This window comes from Porites lutea, chromosome 2 (assembly GCF_958299795.1).
Source record: "Porites lutea chromosome 2, jaPorLute2.1, whole genome shotgun sequence".
Classification (NCBI taxonomy): domain Eukaryota; kingdom Metazoa; phylum Cnidaria; class Anthozoa; order Scleractinia; family Poritidae; genus Porites; species Porites lutea.
The window spans coordinates 25,685,041-25,695,683 of record NC_133202.1 but is presented as its reverse complement, the minus strand read 5'-3'; the positions used below and the strand labels follow the sequence as shown (position 1 = coordinate 25,695,683).

At 37.1% G+C, this 10,643-nt stretch overlaps 1 protein-coding gene across 1 annotated transcript; it reads left to right on the top strand.

Moving 5' to 3' along the window:
- Window positions 1–304: 304 nt before the first annotated feature.
- LOC140925911 (uncharacterized) lies at window positions 305–9,076 on the top strand. Its single transcript, XM_073375745.1, has 4 exons — window positions 305–489; window positions 602–670; window positions 8,373–8,548; window positions 9,011–9,076. Exons 1-4 carry the CDS (start codon window positions 306–308, stop codon window positions 9,074–9,076), a joined length of 495 nt encoding a protein of 164 aa, XP_073231846.1. The 5' UTR covers window position 305.
- The last annotated feature ends 1,567 nt before the right edge of the window (window positions 9,077–10,643 follow it).

Here is a 10,643-nt window from a genome sequence, read left to right as displayed (position 1 = left end):
ACGCTTACAATATTATTCAATGAATTTAATTACAAGAACAATCAGAAAGAGTCTCAGATTAAAATGTTTTATAGGGAGATGCGGGCTTACTCTGAAAAAATAAAAATGAAATAGATAATCAATTTTGTGTTGAGGACTTCTTGAAAAGAACTCTTCGAATTTTGCAAAATTTGATACTTGACAGCAGAATCGACAAAAACAAAACTGAAGCGAGAAGACGTATCCTTTTCCTATTGGCCAATATACTGGTTACCAATATACTGGTTATTGCTTCTGCTGACAGTCCATGCAGAAAATTAACCAACATGGCGCCATTGATTCAAAGACTCTTATTTTTGGGTATAATTCTTTTACTAACGAATCATTATGTCAAATCTTCACCTGCTAGAATTCCCGTTAAGGATGTTAAGGATAAGGAAACTTCAGATAAAAGTCACACGGGCAATGAATTGAAGAATTCTGTGGACCAAAGTCGAGAGGACAAAGCTGGTAAGAGCTGACGGTTTTTCATAGGCTCATGAAACTCATTTAACGTGGGTTTACAAAATAAGGTCATGTTGATTGTGCCTGTTAAAGCTCATGCACGTTTTAACTGCCTCAGATGTTGAAGACGATCAACGACAAAAACCAGGGGAATTGCAGGAAGGAAGAGAACAGACTAAAGAGGAAGGTGAGAATTAAGCTGAAACAAAGTTCGAGATGAATCATCGTTAACATACGTTTTACTTCAACCCTTCCCAAAGAGCCTAATAGTGCCTTATTCTTTAAATTTTTTTGTGTTCTACTAATTGAGGTTCTCTTTTTGTAAAGTTAATTTAAAGACTTAGCTGGCTGCACATGTACAGCTGTTCATATATTGAATGGTATCGAATTTATCTCGGCCAGTTGCACCCTTTTGTTTAAACTTCCGTTAATCGAGACATTTCCAACAATGTTCACACCTGTGGAGCTTTGCTTATTTATGACAAAATAGGCTGATGTTTAAAATTTGGCGAAAAGTTTGATAATCTCTGCATGTTGTCCTTTTGCAGTATATTTAAAAATTAATAATGATAAAAAAAAGGTTGAATAAAAATTCAAGCTTTCACTTAACGATGGCATCATCAGGAATAAAAACAATGTTCTGCATAAAGCTAGCTATATGTGTATCACACACACAAAATACTTCTTAAAAAATTACGTGCGCATGGTATTTATTCACGAGTTGTTGACGTCTCAAAAATATTGAACGAGTGAGCGCAACGAATGAGTGAGATTTCTGATATAAAAGTAACGAGTGCTTAAATACCGTACAAAGCACTTTCCATGTGGTATTGTGTTTATTATGAAGATACTGAGACAATCATCCTTTTGCCAGCCTTTTCTTTCAAATCTTTCCAAAATCTTAAAATGCCAAAATTTGCTCCAACACACCGCAAAGTGACAAAGAAAACAAAATAATATTAGTATTAACTAGAGGTAATCATTGATTCCGTATCTGTGTTTGTCACTGACGCAAAACTTATGGAAACAAAATTGAGTCGAAAGGTATGAAGGCCCGTTCTGGTCAAAATCATGACAATAAAATTGCACTGCAAGTCAGTTTTAACCCAACTGCAGCAAATATTATGGACATGTTGTGTATTTTTGTCATCAATAAACAATACTTTTTTCAGCGTGTTAGTAATTATTTTTAGCAACAAGAGTTATTTTTGTTTAATTATAGGAATAATTTTTTCTTTCATGCCATGAATTATTTTTCAGTGGTACTTCGAATTATTTTCCTAATGTGTATCAAGAATTACTTTTTAATTGGGCTGAGAATTATTTTCCGTGGTATCGCGAATTTATTTTTTGGTCTACAATGTATTGCGGGCCTTGCATTTGAAGTGGACTGGTTCGAGACTTTGACTTCCTTGGGCGACCATTTTAAAAACTTTACATGGAGAAGTGCTTTCAAAGAGAGTGCCAAGGCGAAACATTGTCAGGGAAAGAAACGAAAGAGGTTTTCATCTTTCTTACAAAATCTGTCAGGAGCTAGTAGTCTGTCGTTAGTGATGAGGTTTTCTAGACCGAAGATTTAATAGAGACGGGACTACGAAGGGACTTCATGACTCGTACACAATTCTAACCATTATTGAACATGACATGTCTGCCCAATTGAACTGTTCTCTACCCAATCTTGTACCTTGAGTCTTCGTCTCGTACTACACATGCTGGCTTTCGGAGCGAAGACGCAGAGAATGAGAGTGTCCCCTACCCTGAAGTTCAGGAAGAAGCTCCCTATTCTAATCCAGACGGGCGAGCACTAGAAGCAGAGCCAGATGGACTCGAGGTAGAAGACCTTCACTGAGTGCTAGTTAGAGAAGACCTCACTAACTGGGAAATTCGATTGATTTATCTAATATTTATGTTATGGCATTATATGCTATATATCTCTGGCATCTGACGTTGGACAGACTCATTCATCTCCGAATATTAAAAACATAATGTTAAAAATCAGGAATTACTATCATAAAGGCACTCGAGCAAGTTCCCCATGTTAGTTAGTTAGTGAGGTCTACTCTCACTAGCACTCTGCGAAGGTCTTCTACCTCAAATCCATTTGGCTCTGCTAGTTCTTATGCCCGTCCGTCAGAATTAGAATCGGGAGATCCTTCCTGAACTTCAGGGTAGGGGAAACCCTCATTCACAGCATCTTCGTTCCGAAAGCCAGCATGTGTAGTAAGGGACGAAGACTCGAGGTATAAGATTGGGTAGGCTTGTTATGTTCAATAAGGGTTATGCACTTATCAATTGAAACCCCGACCCCCCCCACCCCGGGCCAAGGTGGGGATTTGACTTGACATCATTACAAATCTTAGCAAACTCCCACCCTACTGGGGCATATTGACTGGTAAAACCCCCACCCAGGTGGAGAAACCTTTTTAATTCCCTGACTGACTTTATTAATATTTCGTTCGAATTTTCAACTTCTTAATATTGACAAATTTACTACAGCAAAAAGGCAAATATGATAACAGACCAAGATATAAATACAACAAATATTTGACAATAAGTAAACATAATGACCCCTACCCACTTATAAAAAAGTCAGGGTACAAAATGGATGATGGAGTAGCACATTGCTATAAAGTTATATTAAAAGGAAATCCGTACCATCTCCATTGAAAGTAATATCTGCAATGATAATTTTAATTGAAAATAGCAGCCAACATACCTTAACCTTCACAAGCTGATGTTATAAATAGACTGCATAAAATAGTTCCTAATAGGAGCTATATTTTTTATTTTGGCTTAAAGAATGAGGAAATATAGAACTTCAGAAACCACATGGGTTTAACACTAGACGTTAAACGAGCTGTGTCATGAAATTTACCAAAATGTAGGCTGTGGGAACTGCCACCAAATTGAGTGAAACATAAAAATAGCCGCTTAAGACATTAAAAGATGGTATAAATGACTCAGCAAATACAAAAGAAGGTACAGATGGGAAAACATGAAGAAGATTAAAACGGATTGAAATTTTGGTTTTTGAAAACTTGTTAACCTAACAGTTTTTCAAAGTTCATTGTTTTTGTCCGTAACGCTTGATATGCTTGGGAGAAACATCTGTTTAAAACGAAGCTTTGATTTCTTCATTTCTTTGCCAACGTAACGCTCAAAAGCGAATAGGGACCACGTAACTGGCAATATTAACAAAATGAACCAGATAGCCGTGACACAGCACCTTTTATAATAAGTAGAGGAGTTTGTATCTGCATTGTTTGAGAAGTTTTGAATAACAATAACAATTTCCAGTCAACGAACCATGAAAGCTCAAGGCAAAATCGCAAAGGATTAGTCTCAGTGAAGAAATGAAAGGAAAAACAATTAGGAAACTTACGGCCGAGCAATACATCAAAATACCAGTGATCACGTGAAGAAATTACCGTGAGGAAATTAGGCACGAGTCAAATCCCCACCTCGCTCCCCGACTTCCATGGACTTCCATGAATATGCTAAGCAAATCCTGAGAAATCCCCCACCCCCACGGGCTAACCATGCCTTCAAATACCATAAAAATCCCCCACATTGCCCCACATAGGCCCGGGGTGGGGGGGTCGGGGTTTCAATTGATAAGTGCATTAGAATTGTGTACGAGTCGTGAAGTACTACTGACTCCTGACAGATTTTGTAAGAAAGATGTAAACCCCTTTTGTTTTTTTCCCTGACAATGTTTCGCCCTGGCATTTTCTTTGAAAGCACTCCCCCACTTCAAAGTTTTCAAAATGGTTGCCCAAGGAAGTCAAAGACTCGAACCAGTCCACTTTAACTGCAAGGCCCGCAAAGCATTGCAGGCCCAAAAATAAATTCGCGATACCGCCAAAAACAATTCTTGGCCCAATGAAAAAATAATTCTCAATACACACTGGAAAAATAATTGGTAGTACCACTGAAAAATAATTCATGGTATGAATGAAAAAAGTATTCGTATAATTAAAACAAAAATAACTCATGTTGCTAAAAATAATTACTAACACGCTGAAAAAGCTATTGTTTATTGATGACAAAAATATGCAACAGGTCCATAATATTTGCTGCAGTGGGATTAAAATTGTCTTGTAGTGCAATTTTATTGTCATGATTTTGACCAGAACGGGCCTCCATAGAAAGGAGTCCAGTTTCCTTGCTAAGGGGCCCCTGATAAAATTAATAGGGGTGGCTAATTTACAGTCACCCGTGATAGCTCAAAATTTCTGACTTAGTGCCACAGGACCACCAGTTTAGGATGTGTTCTGACGAACGTGATAAACGCTAGGTAAAAACTTGTAATGAGGGTAAGAATATGAAGTAATCCAGGAACTACAAGTGCTGTTAACTTTTGTTTTGAATGTACAATTAGAAATGAACGATTTGTATAACAGCACTACAAATTAACAGCACGATTTGTAGTGATATTTGGGGTAAATACCATGAGTGATGTTTTAATATTGTTACACGTAACTTCACGAGCCATTAGGCGATTGAAATTTGAGACAATTTTGAAATATCATGAGTGGTATTTATGCCAAATATCACGTACAAATAACGCTATTATTTGTTTTTACTACTACACGCAACAGGTTCACATGTAGGTATTTCAAATTAAGCTGAAATACCACTGCCCTAAGCCAATCAAATTGCAGAAATTTCTCATGTAGTATAATGAGTGAAATTCCTGGTTTGAATATAAGCTTAAACAGAAGCATATAAGACTTAAGTTAGTTCCGATAAAAAAGTACAAGTACAAGCTTACATCTTCTTTGCTTTTCCCCCCTTCCACTGTTGTTTTGCCGGCTGTCTTCAATTTCTTCATCAATAGTGAAATATAAAAAAGTATCTCAGATTTTTTTCACTTTTCTACGAGAAAAACGGTACTTAAATTATAGTCCTTTCTCCTTGAATGTCTGTGAAGCAACTTGCAAAGCAAGGACACTGCCTGCTGCAAGTGCCTGAAGGGAATTTTGGCACAAAACTCAGGCAACTTTGTTGCTTTTGATTGGACGTATCAATTTTTCTTATACATGATAAAACATTTTTCGCTATTCTGATTGGACATATTGATTTTTTCACCCGTGAAAAACACCACTCGCTCTTCTGATTGGCTAGAACTGATTTGTGTATGGAAATTTACATCAATGACAATTGAGTTTTTCAGTGAGTATCTAAGTATCAGGGCTTCTGATAGGTCGCGGAAAAGAAAGTCAAATTTCGCGGGATTTTTAGGGACAAATTCGCGGAAAAATCGGCCGATTCGCAGGAATTTTGTGGGACTTTTTGGCGCAAACTTCACCAAAAAGTGATCTGTAAAAAACGGCTGATTTTGTGGTTATTTTCAGGGAAAATTTCGCTAGAAATCGATTGGTTTTGCGCTGATCAGACCAGCATTTTAACATTTTTCTAACAGAGGTCATCATTTGCTCTTTCAACAACAATACGTTCCAGAAATGAACCAATGGCAAAGCCTTTAACATCATGGCTAGTGCCCAGTTTTTTGCAACTTGATCTACGCCTGGTAGTTTCGGGAAGTTGTTTGTACGTTTCAGTGACGAAGTTTCAAGATAAATTTGCAAGTTTATGGCAAGTAAATAGCCCCTATAGCCGAAATAAGTTTCAAATATGTTGTACAGGCATGTATTTGATAAGATTTCTACCGAATTTCGCGGTGTTTTTCGTGTTTTTGTGAATTTCGTGGGATTTCGCGGATTTACCTGAATTTCGCGGCTCCGCGACCGCATTAAATATCCGAAGCCCTGCAGTATGTCTATGGATAAATTTTAAAAATTGATGGAAAGTAAAATGACTTGTGCAAAAAATGTTGAAGTGTTACAAAGTGTGTAAAAATAATGAGTTAAAAGTACATATGTTTTTTTAATACAGTGGAACTCCGCTCTGCAGACACCCACTCAATACAGATACCCATAAAATGGACAGCTTCGTTTGTCCTGACACTGAAAAATGTCATTTATTTTCTTTAAAATTTACCCTCTAACTACGGACCCCCAGGTAATACGGACACTATGGCATGTCCCCTTGGTGTTTGTATTAAAATTTCCGGTGTACTGCGTAGTTAAACCGAAATAAATAAATTTGCAGGCCTTGAAATAGTGTTAGACCGGTCGGTGGATAAGGTTCAGTCCAAAATTGGTTTTGTCAGGTCAAATCCTTGGATGACTGAGCATTTTGTTCAATCATTAACATGCTGTTCTGATGGATTCCGATCCGTTTTGTTTATGTTGTGTTTCAAGGTTCGTTGCTCTGTGATCGTCCTGTTTTGCGCAATAATCAACTAGTTAAGTTTGCCTCTCAGATTTTTCTGACTTTTCTTATTCTTGTCACTTACAAGAATAAAGCAACGTCTGCCTCCTTCCTTTGATAAAAAGTCCTTCACGATCGCGATTTCCTTCGCTATTCTTGAGCAGTCTAGAGTCATTCTCAGCCAGCCGGACGAGCACGTGACACTGTGATTTGCGTCAACCCCGTCTTCACTAAAATGATTGAAACAAAAACAGAACAGAAGTGGCATTTGAGAAACATTAATGAAAGGGATAAGAAATATATGGCCAGACCAAGACATTTTTAAAGATTAAATTAAAGTAAAAAAAAAAAAATTAAAACTTGTGATACTCACAATGCAGAAAAATAAGCTATATACATGTAGGAACAGTAGTGTGAATGGCAGTGACACAGAACAGAGGAAAGTCAACTGTGTAGACATCGAGTATCGTATAAACAGGAGTGACAGAGGGTTAATATCATTATTTACCACGGCAGTGTTAGCTCAGTCAGTAGAGCATGTGACTGCAGAGCTGGAGGTTGTCGGTTTGATTCCCGGGGCCGGACCAATACTCAGGGTCTTAAAATAACTGAGAAATGAAGTTACTTCCTTTGCACTGCAAGCAGCTAGACCTTCGTGAGGCTCTGATGACTACAAAAAATGGTGGTCCTGTCTCTGGTAGGACTGAGACGTAAAAATAGTGTCCCCAATTACCACTTTCGTGCAAAATACACTGACACTCAAATAAAGTGCATTTTTTTATTATAGCTTGCTCATTATTATTTTAATCATAACCATAACAAAATTCTCAGATCTAATTGGCTGTCAACCTCCCTGATTTCAACCTTAATAGGACAGTTTAATAGGACAGTAGCATCATGCCTAAGTAATTGGACAGTATGCACCATCACGCACGCGCTTAAATGACTTTTTTTTCGCTGCTAGCAAAAAAAATTGGAATTTCTTGTATCTGGATTTAAAAAAGAGCCTTATATATCACAAGTTTTGTTAAAGTTATGATGCAGACAAAGGACACTATTTTCTTGCCCAATTAACATATTCTCATTGAAAGTCAACCACGGCAATGCGGACACTTAATAATCAACTGTGTATTGTAATAAATGTTTCCCTTTTAAACGTAAAAAAACCTTCAGTTGACAGCATGTCGATGTTTCCATGGCTACAGTATACTGGATTATGATGAATTGTTGACATCAATTTTAGACTATTTTGGCATAAAACAAGTTAGGCAAAGAACGGTTAAATTGATTAAGCAATATATGTGCATGTACATGTAGATGAGCGATTGATTGGGTGTTTCCGAGGATTTAGTCCACAGAATGACAGCTTTGTGAAGGTTAGAGATGTTTAATTCTACAGGGCTGGTGCGCTCTTTTATCCCTTGTAGTCTCTCTTTCTGACAAAAGGTTACATTGTATTTGTTACTTTAATAACATGACCCGCTTTATATAGAAACCTTGTGAATACTGACAATTTCCATAATTACCCCTTCAGTTTCAGTATTAAAAGGGTTTGACTGTAACATTTACATGAGAGTATTACATCAATTCAAGTATGTGCTGCTTTCCTTTAGCTCAAAAACCTAAAGTAGACAACAGAGAAAACTCTGCTAAAACCAAATTTGCTCGTGTTGGTGGAAGATTGGATGATGATCAGTCAGAATATGCTGAGGACATTGTTCGTCTTTGTCGTGACATTCCAAGAGGAAACAACTTTGCTCTGCTTGTTTGCTTACAGGAAAAAGCCAAGGTACAGTGTACATTGTATTGTTGATTATAATTTAGCAGTGTGTATTCTTTCACGTCCCAAAAGAGTTTGATCAGTGAATTGCTTTAAGATGGGGCCTTTTTTTCTCCCTAAGTTATCAGAGAAGACTAAAGAGCCTGCAGTGTAACTGTATATTTGCAGGTGTGAAGAAGAGGCAGCATATTCTACTTGTAAGTTATTTTAAGACCCCTTGGAAGTGTTTGTCCTGTGGGGAATTGAACTAAGGCATACTGCTTAAAAGTCTGAAACATGTACTTTACTAATTCTAACTTGCAGTGCTCGAAATTAACTTTTGTGTCTCGTCTTCCGCAGGACCAGTAGGATTAAATTTACTAGTCCATCGGCAAAACTACTGATCACTTACATCATTTTCCATTTTTTTTTTTTTGGATCTATACCATTTGTGTCTGCAAGCTAATTAATGAAACTGTTTTTCCTATTCAGGAATTCTTTACAAAACTCGCAGAACATTTTGTTTTCCTTTCCGTCAAACCTCAACCAGTTGTATAAATCCTTCCATGCCTCCTGAAGCTTGCGTTTTCTTTTGGTCGGAGCAGGTGTTTCAGATGCTGTGTTAATTTCTTTATCATCTGATGATTGCTTTCCTGTTCTTTTTTTCAAACATTTGCCTTTGACAATTCTTTGTTTGTTTCAAGGTGTTTAGCACTTTTTGGTACGATCCAAAACAAAATACATGTACTTCTCAGAGAGTGAGAACTTTACTTGTCCAGAGGACCAGTGGGGAAGAAAATTACTCGTTTTCGGAATTTTTTACTCGTTTTGGACGAGTGGACGAGCGTTAAGTTCGAGTTCGAGGACTGACTTGGTGACATCCTTTTGAACTTTCCCTTCCATACATATGATCTTTAAAAAATTATGTATTTTTCACGCGATAAAAGAAACAAAACTAGCAAACATTAAGACAGAATCCATTAGCAAATTGAGTAATTTCAATTTCCAGTGGACAATAAGCTGGTCCCAGAATAATTTCAGGCATATCTTCATCCTGTTTACACTTTCAAGGGCTATAAATTCAATGCAATGTAAGTTACGTGAAGTCACTCAAAAGAAAAGGTTCATATGGGATCCTAAGAAAACAAACTTCAAAAGCTTCAAATTTCAAGAAATGAAATCTTACGCGTGACGATTTTACCTGTGTTTTCTCCATTCCTGTGAAATTTGAAATTCATTTTCCGATGCTCTCATAGGAAACTGTGTTTGATGTTATTGCAGATAACTAATTATATCTATAGCCCTCAAAAGGGTAAAAAAGAATGTGATATAGCTTAAAATATTCTGGTACAAGTTTTTTGTCCACTGAAAATTAAAATTATTCAATTTCCTGATGGATTCTGTCTTTAAAATATGTACAGTGTGTGCAGTAGATAGTATCTGATTGGTCAATCCTTTCCACTTCCTTTTCAAATGGGACAAAAAATTAAAGCTCTAGGGGATCTGTTGCGGAGAGTTGAAAAAAATTGGGGGTACAGTATTTGGGGTAAGGGTATCAATGGATTAGAAACAGAACTTACAAATCACCAGTCTGGTGTTACATGTAGTGTTACATGCATAATTTATTGTTTTCACCATCATTGTTTTCTGATCTGGAATGAAAACCATGTGAGCTGATTAGAAATGCCTTAGGCCGAGTCTGTTAACTCTGCCATATTAGCTCAGAGGGGCACTTTCCTGACGGGGAGGGATGTAGTGGAGTGAGGGACATGGCCCCACCCTGAGAGGAGCTGAGTACTTTGAACCTTCATTTCCTTATTTTAAGTCCTATTTTATGCAAATCGGCTGTTGTTATCGTTGGACAACAATTTAAAACGTTTGATTCCAATAACTTGACTCTGTCTTCAATGTTCTTTTTCCAAAATGCGTGGCCCATTAAAGAAAAAGCTGTGTCTACTTTAGTATTTTGTCATATATTCTTTCATTTACTTGATTGGATCAGATCACAATTTGCGTATTATTAAAAACACTTATTTAATCTTAGTAAACCTTCAAGCGGTTGCAGGCGGTAAGAGCGGTTGCTTCACGCGGTAATTTTTGCCATTTATCTAAACACTGAATCCTT

Excerpts from the sequence above, each read along its gene's own strand:
- LOC140925911 (XM_073375745.1), top strand. The coding sequence starts at position 306 with ATGGCGCCATTGATTCAAAGACTCTTATTTTTGGGTATAATTCTTTTA. Across the intron at positions 671-8,372 it reads AGAACAGACTAAAGAGGAAG|CTCAAAAACCTAAAGTAGAC; the intron begins GTGAGAATTAAG and ends GCTTTCCTTTAG. Across the intron at positions 8,549-9,010 it reads GCTTACAGGAAAAAGCCAAG|GAATTCTTTACAAAACTCGC; the intron begins GTACAGTGTACA and ends TTTCCTATTCAG.